This window comes from Haemorhous mexicanus, chromosome 24 (assembly GCF_027477595.1).
Source record: "Haemorhous mexicanus isolate bHaeMex1 chromosome 24, bHaeMex1.pri, whole genome shotgun sequence".
In the NCBI taxonomy this organism is placed as follows: domain Eukaryota; kingdom Metazoa; phylum Chordata; class Aves; order Passeriformes; family Fringillidae; genus Haemorhous; species Haemorhous mexicanus.
The window spans coordinates 3,460,001-3,473,053 of record NC_082364.1 but is presented as its reverse complement, the minus strand read 5'-3'; the positions used below and the strand labels follow the sequence as shown (position 1 = coordinate 3,473,053).

Sequence of the window (13,053 nt, the reverse complement as noted above, 5' to 3'; positions counted from 1 at the left end):
GAGAGAGAGAGAGAGGGGCTGGAACAGGCAGGGAGAGAGAGAGAGGGGCTGGGACAGACAGGGAGAGAGAGAGGGGCTGGAACAGGCAGGGAGAGAGAGAGAGAGAGAGAGAGAGGGGCTGGAACAGGCAGGGAGAGAGAGAGAGAGGGAGAGAGAGGGGGGCTGGAACAGGCAGGGAGAGAGAGGGGCTGGAACAGGCAGGGGGAGAGAGAGAGAGGGGCTGGAACAGGCAGGGAGAGAGAGAGAGAGGGGCTGGAACAGGCAGGGAGAGAGAGAGGGGCTGGAACAGGCAGGGGGAGAGAGAGAGAGGGGCTGGAACAGGCAGGGAGAGAGAGAAAGAGAGAGAGGGGCTGGAACAGGCAGGGAGAGAGGCTGGAGCAGGCACTGCAGGGACAGAGAGGGGCTGGAACTGCCACTGCAGGGAGAAAGAGGGGATGGAAAAGCCACTGCAGGGACAAAGAGGGGCTGGAGCAACCACTGGAGGGAGAGAGACAGAGAGAGAGAGAGAGGGGATGGGGCAGCTACTGCAGGCAGGGAGAGGGGCTGGAAAAGCCATTGCAGGGAGAGAGAAAGAGAGGCTGGAGCAGCCACTGCAGGCAGAGAGGAGCTGGAGCAGGCAGAGAGAGAGGGGCTGGAGCAACCACTGCAGGGAGAGAGACAGAGGGGGGCTGGAGTGGCCAGTGCAGGCAGGGAGAGAGGCTGGGGCAGCCACTGCAGGCAGAGAGAGTGAGAGGGGCTGGGGCAGCCACTGCAAGCAGAGAGGGGCTGGGGCAGCCACTGCAGGTAAAAAGGCTGGCCAAGGGCTTGGAAATGCAGGGCTGTTGTGCTTCCTTCCTGCAGCCCCTGCCGGCCTCGGGAGTGGAAGGTGGAGTCCCCAGCCCGGAGGAGCAGCCAGCCAGGGCCCCTGCGGAGGTCCCAGCGCAGAGCCACCCCGAGGGCAGACACCTGAGCCTGCCCCAGTGCTGCACAGAACCACCAGGCTCCTGGAACTGCCCCTGCCCTCTGGGATTAGAAATGGGTGTGAATGCACACCCTGCCTTGTGTGCTCTGAGCTGGCTTTCCCCAGACCTGTCCTGGAGATGGGCAAAGCCTGCAGAGCTCAGGGATGAGTGAGTGCTGCTCTTCACAGAGCTCACTGCAGGGCTCAGAGCTGCAGGGTGACAGGAGGGTGCCTTTTCACTCTCAGGATGTGTAATTTGTCCATTTGGAAAAGTAAGGGCATAACGTCTCCACAAGCTTGGCAATAAATGCATTTATCACAGCTTGCAGGGCAGTGAGTGGCTGGGTTTACTCACCCAATCCCTCATTGTCCCTCTTGGTTATATAATAGAGTTGCTTTAATTTGAAAAAAGGTGAAACAGCTTGTCACTGCCACACCCCTAAATCTGGTAATTGCACGCTACATCACCTCTTATTTGTTGTGCAAACTCCTGTGTGTATGAACAGCCTTAATGTTCTTTTTATATGGAATATTTCCATTCTTGAACTGTGTTATTTCCAGCTATTAGCATTTGATGAAAATAAATGGTTGCAGAATTAATTCCACCCACGGCGTCTCCCCTTTTCTTCAGCTGACAGAGAAATGATTTTTTTTCCCCTGTAGATTTCTACAGCTTCTCAGTCTCTTCTACATCATCTTGGGCCCTCAGCTCAATTAATGTTGGGCCAGCAGCTTTTAAATAGAGGCTTTGACTTGACTGCAAGCAGGGTATGAGTGACTCAGACAAGGTGGGAAGGTGCCTTGTTTATCATAAATATCCTGGGTAAGTCTGACCCTTCCTGAGTCTCCCTGATGGCCACGTGCACCTCACTGAAGTTTTCCTATTGTTCACTTTTATCACAGAGCTCATGGCCTAGATTTCATTGGAACTTGGAGCTGGGATCTGTTTTATTCCTGGTTTGTCTAACTCAGACACCAGCCCCAGGCAGGGAGCAGGATTTGCTCAGGAGTGGAAACAGAGGCACTTTGCTCCTGCACTGGAATCCCAGCATTTGCCTCCACTTTCCCTACTCTCTTTTGAAGATCAGAGAACCCTTCAAGTGAGGTTAAACTTTATTCCCAAAATCAAAGTCAGAGAACAGAGGATGTATGGGATGGCTTTGGCTGAAGCTATGGCCAAACCATTTATTTCTGTACCTTCTCTCCTGCCTTCAGCTATTATTTAACCACTCTGAAGGGTAAACTGGGATCATTTATTTCCTGCTTTTTGTTTTGTCCTCGAGCAGTATCTGAGATGAGCCCCGTGAGTTTTAACCTGTCTTCTCCAGAGAAGGACCAGGAACAAATGTCCAAGAATAAACTGATAAACAGCCCTGGACTTTGTCACCTCCATCCACTGTGAGTGCTCTGACAGGAGAGACTTTCCCTTATCTCACTGAATTGAAAACAGGAGCTTCCCATGATTTGGCTGTTTGAAAACCACCACCAAGCCCAAACAAAAACCCCTACAAGAATGCTTTATAGCTTGGTATTTATGTAAAACATTCTTGGCAAAGTTAAAGGTAATACATTAGTACAAACCTGACTATTATTCACAATGATACAATGAATTCCATCCATCAGCTCTCACGAGCTGGGTGGGGGGATCCTCTCCCCCTTTCTCTCGTTAGAGATGCCACTGTGCATTTTAGAACTGGAAAAAAAAAATAGTTTGGATTCCTAGCTCTGCTGGTTTGTCACACGAAGGCTGTCTTTGGTGGGGCTGCAGATTGTGCTCCCAGAGCTACCCTGGTCCAACCCTTTCCTCTCTCTCCTTTATTGCAGGTACCCTGAAAGCAGCACAGAGGAGCAGTGGATGCCCAGAGGGTGCAAAGGAATGTCAGAACAATTAGAGGCAGCAATCAGCACTGGGTGGCTTGGCTGAAGAGCTGGCATTAGAAGGTAACCAGGGAGAAGCTGCAGAACAGCAGTGGTGATGTGTGAGTTACACAGAGAACACCTGGCTGGGGCTGCCCCATCCTTGTCTCTGCTTCCCCTGGCAAAGGGACAAGTGGCAATGCTTGGTTTGGGTGGAACAAATGCAGCAATGGCATGTCCAGCGAGGGCTCTAGGAGACAAAGCAGAGTAAAGCAGAACACGAAAAAATAACACTGACAGTCCAAATTGTCAAGTATCCAAAATACTGTATACAGGAAAAGTTAAGACAACTCAATTCATATTGGAAATACAAGAACACTAAATTCTGCTACATTAAAAAACTTCCTAAACCACAGCACAGTCCTAGTGTTGCATCCACATCTTGCAGCCTGGTCTCACCCAATGCTGTTCAACACTATCAACATGGATATTTTGGGAAACACATGTTCCCCATCATTCTCTCTAAAGCCAAGAGAACCAAATTTGGCTGGTTTTGCTTTTATTTTTTTTTTTTCCTTTACCATCAAGAGAAAAATTTCAGCTGTCACTGTAAAAGTGCTTTTGTGTTGAGCTTTTGCTTTCCCAACCCCAGAAACAGTGGCCTTGGCCATGTGGTTTAACCCTGCCGAGCTGCTGTAGCTGTCACACTGTGTTAGTGCTTTAGGGAACTTGCAGAGGGGCAGCAAACACTGAAGTCACTCTGTCACCTCTTTGGAACTGAACCCAAAAGCCATCCTGGCTATTTCTTGCAACGACAAAAACAAAGTGTTGGTAACCGGCAAGAATTTTTTTTTTTTTTCATATAAAAAAGTTGATAGCTCCTGCCATAAATTTACAAAAACTATCCCTGAGTGACTCTGTTCTGTGTCTGGTAAGACCTCTTGTGACAAGGAAATGGCTGAAGCTGGCTGAAGAGGAAAGAGATGCTGTTCCACCTGCAGCTTTTTGTTACACTTTGCACTAATACTGATATGCTCTGACAGTGCCACACTATAGCAACGTGTGAGCTCCTCTCCTGTAGCTTCAACAGTAAAAAAATAGCTCCCTTGCTCAAACACTGCTGGCATCACGTATTTACACTTTTAAATAGAAATGTTACCTTTTCTGAAGTAATCAAAATAGATCTTTGCAAAAAATTTAGAAGCTGGGGTTTTACAAAATAAACGGAGAAGGTAAAAAAAGCTGGAGGATCTCTCAGTACCTTTTATGGCAATCTTAGCCCAGGAAATTATTTGGCTTTAATTTTCCTGAAAGGGATGTCTTAGCACTGGTTCTGTGCCTCCCCTGTAAGCCTCTTTCCCCACGGAAGGACGCAGGAGCCAAGCCTGCTTTGTGCAGATTAGAACCAGGGGTTACCTGGGTGCAGGAGCCCTGCCAGGCAGGCAGCAGAGGCAGTGCCCTGCCCTGGGGGTCCTGTGAAATAGAACAGCATTTGGGGATGCTTACAGAAGGGCTCAGGGCATTAGTGGTGGTTTCACTGTCACTGGTGGCTGGGCACAGACCCCCCTGGGCACCTGAGCTGTCAGAGCCAAGCACAAGACTATCACAGATGTGGAAAAGTCACCAGCCAGGCCTGGGCAATGAGCTGTTGGGAGGAAATCCCCCAGATCTCACTCTCTGAAGTCCATCTAGTGCTGTATCAGCACCTTTTTTTGTCTACTGGTGACACGTTACTGCTCCTGTCTGCTACAGGTTGACCTAATGCTGTGCCCCTGCTGGGTTTGCACATTGTGGCTGTGTCCCTGCAGCACAAAGAGAAGGCAATTCCACAAACTTCACACAGCCCAGTCTCTTGGGAAGGACTGAAACCTTTCCTCAGTCCAAGGACAGGTTTGGGTGATCCTGTTGGTATCTCCAGAGGCAGGGGAGACGCGAGTTGGGCAGTGAGGAGTTACTTTAAACTTTGGCAAAGAAAAAAAAGATACACAGATAGCTAGCTGTCGAGTTCTTGTGTGTTCCAAACTCTTCCAAGCGCACTTAATTAATCTTTTGCTCTTGCTTTGAGTTCCTGGAGGAGGTATTTTCACACTTGCTTTTGCTGGTTTGCAATTTCCTTTTGGCGTCTTAGATGACAAATGAAGACTTGTGTCTGAAGTCGCCCTGCAACAAAACAGTTTGGGATGTAGGGAAGATCCAGCAGCTTTCCAGGCAGCTCTCTGTTCCTGCTGCCCCTAAAAGGTGGATCCAAGCTGTGTAACCACGAGGATCCTGCCCAGGCAGCTCCCATGTCCCACTGGGAGGGAGAGGGAGGCACCAGTCCCACTGGCCAGGTGCTCCTCCCCTCGTGGTCCTCACACACCAAGGCGTGGCAGGGACTTTCTCATTCCCTCACTGATATCCCTGCTAATGGGAGAGGCTTTTTCTGCTCTTAAGCTCAGTGATCTACTCAAATCCCAAAATGCAAATTCTCTCCTAAAAGCATCACGTCCTGCCCACTTAATCCAATGAAACTCATCCTCAGGGGGTCAGGCCACGAGATAACTCAGAGCAGAGCTGCCTCTGATAGCTCCTGGCACCAGTCACTTCAGGCAACTTCAACTGTTCATCATTTCTAAGGAAATGACTCAGCCCTCACCCTTCTGTTTTCCCTCTGTTCCCCAGCCCTGCTCGGAGTGGAGCCCACTCTCCCAAAGTCTGTGGGCCCTCCCAGCACCTCGTCCTCTGCCCACCCTCTTCCTCCCCTGCCAGAGATGGAAATGCAAAGCATTTCTTGTTACCTCATCATCTGTCCGGATATAGTTAACGCCATCAGGCTTTGCTGGAGTCTTGTAGCTGAAAGAAAGGGAAAAATCTCATTTCTGGGACAGGAAGACTGCAGGGTTTTGGAGGGGAGGTGCTGGGAAAGATGGAAGTGAGGAGGAGGAGCTGAGTGAGAAGCAAGCAGAGAGAAACCCAGTTTGTTTTTCAAATGAGAGGACTGTGTTTATTCCATCATTTACCATGACTGGGATTTTGTCTAAATTCCCCTTCAGCACAGGGTGAAAACACTGCTGTGTGTTTCCCTAAAACTCTGCAAAGAGATAAACTGATTCTTTCCTGGGCTTTCCTGCTTTGGTGTCTGTCACTGCCTTTCTGTGCCTCCTGCTCTGTTTCCTGTGGCAATTATAAAGTTCATTTTAATCCTTCACTGCCAGAAGCCTTCAGCATTTTTCTTAGTTACAAGGAAGCACCACTTGTTTGCAATCCCACAGGAACTCAGGATTTATACAAGACTGTCAAGTCCAGTGTGTGCCAACCCTCAGCTGCATTCAAATGGCATATTTAGAGTTTTTTCTGAAAAACAAATGAAACCAATGAGAAAAACAAGACAGGGCTTGTGCTGAAAAGCAACATTTAGCACAGAACAAATCTATCTGGTGAGAATCTTGGCTTTGCATATATTATCTCCTCTCCAGACTCTGTAAGGACATCGAGGCTTGTCTCTGATGCTAATGCTGTTGTTTTTAACATTTTCGTGTGCGCTCCAGAGCGGCTGTTTTTCATCCCAAATTTAGGTCCTCACAACTAGTGAGACTTTCTGTGGAGAGCCTGCTCTGCTGCATCCATTCCCTATGCATGTCCTGATGCTTCAGACTAATTAGGCAGCGAGCTGAGATCATTAAACCACAGCCCTCGTTATGCCAACAGCACAGGAGCTGCTGGACAAGCACCTGCAGGCATTTAATTGTGCTGGGCCCCCTTTCCTTGCAAAGGATGAGGGTGGATATCAGAGCACAGCTCTCATCCACACCAAACTGTCCCTTAGGAAAAGGCCATCCATTCCTGGAAGTGTCCAAGGCCAGGCTGGATGGAGCTCTGAGCAGCCTGCTCTAGTGAAAAATGTCCCTGCCCATGGCTGGATGGTCTTAAAGGTCCCAGTTCACGCTGGGATTCTGTGAGGATTCCATTAAATAAACCTGGATGCTGCAGGGTTTTAACAGCAGGGCATTGGATGCCTCAGGGACTGGCTTGGCCTGAGGACTTTGGTGGGGAATTAGGCACTGAAATTCCTTTTAGCCACTAATTTTTGGCACCCTTCGGACTCCTCCACGCTACCTGAGGGTGCAGGGAGTTGTCCAAGGAGCCCAGCTTACCTTTCCCCACTCTCTTTGCCATTTGCAAAGTATCCCCTTCTGTAGGCACAGCAGATCCCAAGAGTGATGAGCACCAGGACTGCAAGGACCACCAGGACTCCCCCGATTATCCCACCAATATTGAGGTCATCTGCCAAAGAGAGACACCAGCTCAGTGTTTCTTCAGGGCAGCAGCCACATTCCAGCTTCACACACACACCAAAATGCCATCTCTCAAGTCTTTTAAGCAGCAGTTCATAGGGAACTAGTGAGTCCCTGAGTTCAAGATTAAATCTGTTCACAATCTGATGTTCCCCTGCATTTTCAGATTATTTTTATCTCCTTATGTTTGGGGCTATGAGAAAGCAGGGAAGACTTAAGGCTGTAGGATGTCCCCCCTTATTCCTGATGGTGATGGCAATTTATTTATGGTGATAAATCAGCCAGCATTGATGAAAACTGTACAGAGAGCCACTCACAGACTTCCATCTCCTGCTCCTCACACTTGGCAAAGCCAGCCTCGTTTGTTGCTATGCAGGAGTAACGACCTGTGTCACCTTTGTGCACTGCATGGAAAACCTGGGCAGGGAAAAGGGACAAAGGGAAGGGATGTGACACGAGAAACAAGGCACTGTGAGGGTGTAAAAACGTGTATAAAAATGCATCTCTGCAAAGATCTTCTCCCATCAATCCTCCCTCTCCCAGCTCGCCCAGACCCTGGCACACCTCACCCTCTTCAAATCATTCATTCCTTGAAAGCCAAGCAATGCTTTTCTAAATTTACAAGCAGCCTTAAAGATAACCTGTCCAGCCAAACAAGTCTTGATCAGGTGTGTCAGGCATTACCAGAGTGCCTGTGGCAGGGTTCAGGGTGTAGGAGGAGTTGTGGGGCTTGGCTTTGCTGTCGGCTGACAGAGGTTCGCTGTTGCGGTACCAGCTGTAGGTGGACTTGGGGAAACCTTCATTCTCATGGCAGTGAAGAGAGGCTGACTTGCCAACAGGGACAGCCTTAGGCACAGAGCATCTGGGAGTCATGGGTTTCACTGTGGGGAGACACAAACCAGTGAGTGGCACTAAAATTCTCTTTCTTAGGCAAAACCATCCAAACTTCCCATTATTCCCAGCTGGTTTTAAACCTCCCAGAGTGGCACTGTTTGGAGATGCCCACAGCCCTTTGTGTTCCCCTTGCAGAGGCTGTGGGTTTGTGTCCTGGATTGCCAAGCAAATCGTATTCTATTTTATTTATTTTTATTTATTTATTTTATTTGTTCTCTTTTATTTTATTCTATTCTATTCTGTTACTCTATTGTATTCTAAATAGAATTGTATTCTATTTGCCATCTGGATGGCAGCTGTCTTCTGCTCAGGGGGCAGTTTTCCTTATCTCTTCCACACCCACTCCTCCCTCCAAGGGACACCTGCTGATAAGAGGCCATTGGATGTCCCTGCATGGCTGATAAGAACTGCAGCATCCCACTGGGAGATGTGAGCCCAGGGGGAGGAGCCAAGCATTCCTACCTGGATATAATCTGAGATTCTGGAACACCAGCACGGCTTCTCCACTGGATTTCCCAGAGGAACAGCAGCTGCCTCTGCCCCTGGACCTTCAGAGGCAGACTGCACCCTTCTCCAGGATCCCTGCTCCAGCAGAACCACCCCTGGCACTGCAGGAGGGCTGAGCCACAATTCCAGTGGCACTGCTGCCAGCACCCTGACCCACAGGGTGTCAGGCTGTGCTCTGGCTCTGGCAGGGTTGGTTTAGTTCACTGCATTGCTTATTTTATCCTTTTATTTTCTTCCCTAATACAGAACTGTTATTCCTGCTCCCATACTTTTTGCCTGCCTTAATTTCAAATTTATAAAATTTGGAGGGAGGGAGTTTACATTTTCCATTTCAGGGGAGGCTCCTGCCTTCCATAGCAGGCACCTGTCTGTTCAAACCAAGCCAGTCTGGTACCTTGCACTGTGAGCTGGATGTTGATCTCGTCGATGGTTTTGGTGTCGGAGGGCGCGGCCACCTCGCAGCGGTACGTGGCCGTGTCCATCCTCGTGGTGTTCTTAATCACCAGGGACGTCCTGCTCAGGATCTCTGCCCGAGTCACAAAGTCTCCTGACAGACAGGAAAGAGAGGGAAAACAGCAGGGGAATCAAGACTCATGACTCAGGACTGAAAACCAGACTCGTTTTGGGTGTATAAAGAAGTGGTTGATCTCAGACTCTTTTCCAGAGTCAAAGGAACTCGATGCTTGAAAACTCAAAGGAAACCAAAGCTGCCAACCATGTAAGAGGATGAACCAGGAAGCATCACTCCAAACCTCAAAAACTGTGGCAAAATTGAACTTCCCAGACAGCCTCAGGCCTTGCTTCCTTTGGAAGATTCATTTGGACGTGGCTCTCGGTCCCATCTGAAGTGCAGGATAAGTCCAGATGGAGTCGAGCCCTCCTGGCACTGGAGTTCTCCTGTCAAGCCAGAGAGGCTGCTTCTAATGCTCCCAGGATGCTGCAAATCCCTGTGCAGCCTCAGCAGAGAGCACTGGCAGCTGGACACACAGATCCCTGCTGGGGTGCAGGTGGAGCCCTCAGATGTTCTATGGAAAGCCTGGGGGGGGTCAGTGCCTGCTCCTGAGAGCTCAGACACCCAGTGACCATGGGACCCACAGAAGGGAAGCTGCATCACTCCTTTCTTACCCAAAAAGTACCTCCTAGGCAGGATCTCACTCCAGCTCCCTGTGGCTCCCTACTGTGAGCTGTCAGTAATGAGACAGGGAGGAAAAAACATCCTGCTCCCTCTCCATCCTGCACTTCAATTGTTCCAGAAGAAAGCAGCCAGCCAGCCAGAGCTCCTGCTTTTCACAGGCTTGTTTGTTCCCCATTGTGCTGTTTCTGAAATCTGTTTGGAAAGCTGCTTTGGAAATCTGAGAACAAGGAGTCTTCATACCCTGCATTTTGTTGTCAAAAAACACATAAGAGGTTTCTCCATCTCGGATTTTCTTCCACTCGATTCTGGGATCTGGCGTCACGGTGGATTTAATGATGCAGGACAGCTCCACACCTAGCAGGAGAAATGGAGGCAATCCAGATTAATAGGAAGCAGCTGTGTTTTTGCTCTGCTCTGAGCACTCTCACTCAGTGTTTTATTAGGACTTGCTGCCCACAAAGCAGAGCCTTCCCTTTCATCTGCCTCACAAACAGAAACGCTGCTGGGTTCCAGGAGCTATTGGAAGATGGATTTTGGCCAGCAAAAATAATAGTCCAACAGATACCAGCTATGGAGAGAAATGAACACCCTGTTCTCTGCAGGCTGGGGCTCATGGCAAACAAAACCTTTAGTCAGAGTGAGCCCTCAGCCCTGTCCTGCTGCTGAGCAGAGCCACAGCGTGAGCCAGGGGAGCAGCATCTCCCTGGGCAGTGCCTGGGGATGGGCTGGGACAGCAGCTCCTGGGGATAAACCCAGCCAACCCTGTCCCCTTTGCAGCTGGCCCTGGCATCCCATCTCCCCTGGAGAACTGGGCACCCCAGCAGGGTGAGGGGAGCCTTCCCAGTGTCCCAGGCACGTCTGTAGGAGGGCCAAGAGAAAACAGAAATTTCTCTCTCTGTGTATTAATTGCATTATTTTGCTTCTTTTGGGACCCGGTTCAAAAAAGCACTTAGGCAGAGACTTTGCAATGCCAGTGGCTCGCAGAGGACCTCAATAAACCATTTAAAACAGGGAGATACAGACACATTCTCAGGCACTCCTCTGAATCCTGGCTCTTGTAGTCCTGAGGAACCAGTGAGCAATAAGCCAAATTTTCCTGCATTGTTTGGCCTGATGCAGCACAGGCAGCACTCACTTTGGAATTCCTGCACCACGGGCTTGGTGTTGCTGGATGTCAGCTCCACAGCCAAGAGTCTGCAGCCTGGAAAAACAAACAGAAGGTAATAAGAAATAGCACAGCTCATAAGTCACCCAGCTAGGAACAGGCTGCCTGCTGAGAAATCATCCTGGCCAGCTCTGAGCAGTGACTTCCCCAGACAAAACCTCTTCCTGCCTACCAGCACAGCTCCAGCAGGTCTGAGTTTATTTAGGAGTTGTGGTGTAAATACAGGAAAATATAATTGTTGGAAGTAGCAATTAAAGAGGAGGATTAACATAATGGCACAAAGGCAGTGCCAGCACGAGCCATTTCCTTGTGCTTATTTAGATGGGAAAGGAACTGTGCTAATGCAGGAGTGAAAGTTTTGTTTTGAAAATTACCTTGATGGTCAGAAGACAGGAAGCAGACCAGTCCCCAGAGATCTGGTCAGTTCCTGGGAGATGGGATGGGCCAGGCCTGGCCTCAAGCAAATGCTGATTACATTGGCAAATACTGCAAGTGTGGTAATGTAAAAAGTGAGGCAGTAAATCACAAGAGGACTGTGAATCAGGAGAAAACAGCTCAGCTCTTTGGGTTGAGCCCCAGCCAGACCCACACTGGGGAGGAAGCTCAGCCATGCAACGCTGTGAGGCTCCTTACAACACAAACCTGCTTGTTCCCTTCCTCTGAGCACCAAAGTGTTCCCAGTTAATCCAGTCAGCTTCCCTCTTTCGCATGTTCCTTTAGTTTGAAAAATCTCTCCCTTCTGCTGTGCTCTCCACCAGAGCAGCATCAGCAGCAGTCACGCCCTGCTGGATGCCAAATTCACCAACCACTCTCCAGAGGGAGAGGGAAACAAGCAGGGATTTCCCTGGAAGAGGAGAGTGAAGCAGACAGAATATTCTGGAGCTGGATGTTCTGGTTCTCCAGGCCAAACCAGGCTCCAAAGCCCCTCCAGGAGGTTCCATGCTACAATAGTGCCAAAATACTCATCTGCAGGGGCCTGCTGTGGTCACATGAGCAGCTCTGCTGTGACAAATCCCATCAGAAGTTTGTGGAAATCTGAGGGAGATGCCCACTGAGCTCGCTGGGCACTGATCAAACAGCAGCTTAAAGATGATGGAAAACACTGCCTCAGGGACATGGGATGTGGCTGAAGGTTGAGAGTAAAAAGCCATAACAATCATGGATAGAAGGCAGAGAAGGCAGCTGAAGGGAGATGTGGAGAAAGAAATGCTCTCCAGCATCATGACCCAGCTGGAAATTCCTGTGCTGGCTTTTGGACAGAGATTGACAGAGCAGGGACAACATCCCTCTGGTGGAGTGGCAAGGCAGCAGCCTGAGAAACACCCAAGAGCTGCAAAGTCACTCCCACTGAAAGCCTGAGGGCCTTCAACACCTAAAACCCTTCAGAAATGTTGAAATGTTCCCTGCTGGTTCCTGCCCCTCATTTGTTAAATGCTGACACATTCCTGGTACCCCAAAGACCACCAGGGAGAGCTGGAGTTTGGCAGGGTTTAGAAAGCTGCCTTTGTGTCCAAAATCATTGTTTCTCACACAAAAGCCACCAGTGATGCTAACTAATAGCTGGCCCAGCCAAAACTGCTCCTAGCAGGACTCTTCCACCCTTGCCCCTTCTGCACTGGAGAGGGTCATGCAGCCTTTGGGAGAAATCCAATACTGAACTGAGCTGACAGAGCTCTGCACTTTGGTTCTCCCCAGGCAGGAGCTGGTCTAAGCAGTAATTTCTGCAAGTCTGTTCTGAAGCAGAGTCCATTCTCATAAGAGTTGCTGCTTCCAGACCTACCCCCTGAAAGCAGGGCATTGTGCCAGCCAGTGCCAATGCTTTCCCTGCCTCTGTTCATCATGGAATCATGGATTGATCTGTGTTGGAAGGGACCTTAAAGACCCTCCAGTCCCACCCCTGCCATGGCCAGGGACACCTTCCACAATCCCAGGTTGCTCCAGCCTGGCCTTGGACACTGCCAGGGATGCCGGGGCAGCCACAGCTGCTCTGGGCCCCCTGTGCCAGGCCTGCCCACCCTGCCAGGAGGAATCTGTCCTAATATCCAATCTGTTCTGTCAGCTGGAATCCATTCCCCCTTGTCCTGACACCACGTGCTCTTGTAAAAAAGCCCCCTGATCCTCCAGGGGTTCTGTGTGGGGCTCCCATCCTCAGGAGCATGAACAGATTCCACTGACCCCAGCAAACCCCAGAGCATGGGAAGCTGCTAATCCCCCACAGACAAGGCACAGTTTTGGGACAATCCTTTTGGAATCTTCAGACATCTTTCCAGCCACAGTGAAA

The 13,053-nt window shown here is 49.7% G+C and overlaps 2 protein-coding genes across 4 annotated transcripts in view; one reads left to right on the top strand and one right to left on the bottom strand.

The window, feature by feature from the left end:
- NCAPD3 (non-SMC condensin II complex subunit D3) overlaps positions 1 to 1,545 on the top strand; it is a 37,424-nt gene extending 35,879 nt beyond the window's left edge. For all 3 annotated transcript variants that reach the window (XM_059867193.1, XM_059867192.1, XM_059867191.1), the window contains exon 35: positions 841 to 1,545. In XM_059867193.1, coding sequence (XP_059723176.1) covers positions 841 to 949 — 109 coding nt within the window. In that variant the 3' untranslated portion in view covers positions 950 to 1,545. The remainder of the gene's footprint in view (positions 1 to 840) is intronic.
- A 909-nt stretch (positions 1,546 to 2,454) lies between these two features.
- Positions 2,455 to 13,053, bottom strand: part of JAM3 (junctional adhesion molecule 3) — a 34,743-nt gene continuing 24,144 nt past the window's right edge. The window contains exons 2-9 of the mRNA XM_059867197.1: positions 10,743 to 10,808; positions 9,848 to 9,961; positions 8,867 to 9,019; positions 7,756 to 7,952; positions 7,389 to 7,488; positions 6,931 to 7,060; positions 5,575 to 5,629; positions 2,455 to 4,957 (exon numbers count right to left, since the gene is read on the bottom strand). Coding sequence (XP_059723180.1) covers positions 4,922 to 4,957; positions 5,575 to 5,629; positions 6,931 to 7,060; positions 7,389 to 7,488; positions 7,756 to 7,952; positions 8,867 to 9,019; positions 9,848 to 9,961; positions 10,743 to 10,808 — 851 coding nt within the window. The 3' untranslated portion in view covers positions 2,455 to 4,921. The remainder of the gene's footprint in view (positions 4,958 to 5,574; positions 5,630 to 6,930; positions 7,061 to 7,388; positions 7,489 to 7,755; positions 7,953 to 8,866; positions 9,020 to 9,847; positions 9,962 to 10,742; positions 10,809 to 13,053) is intronic.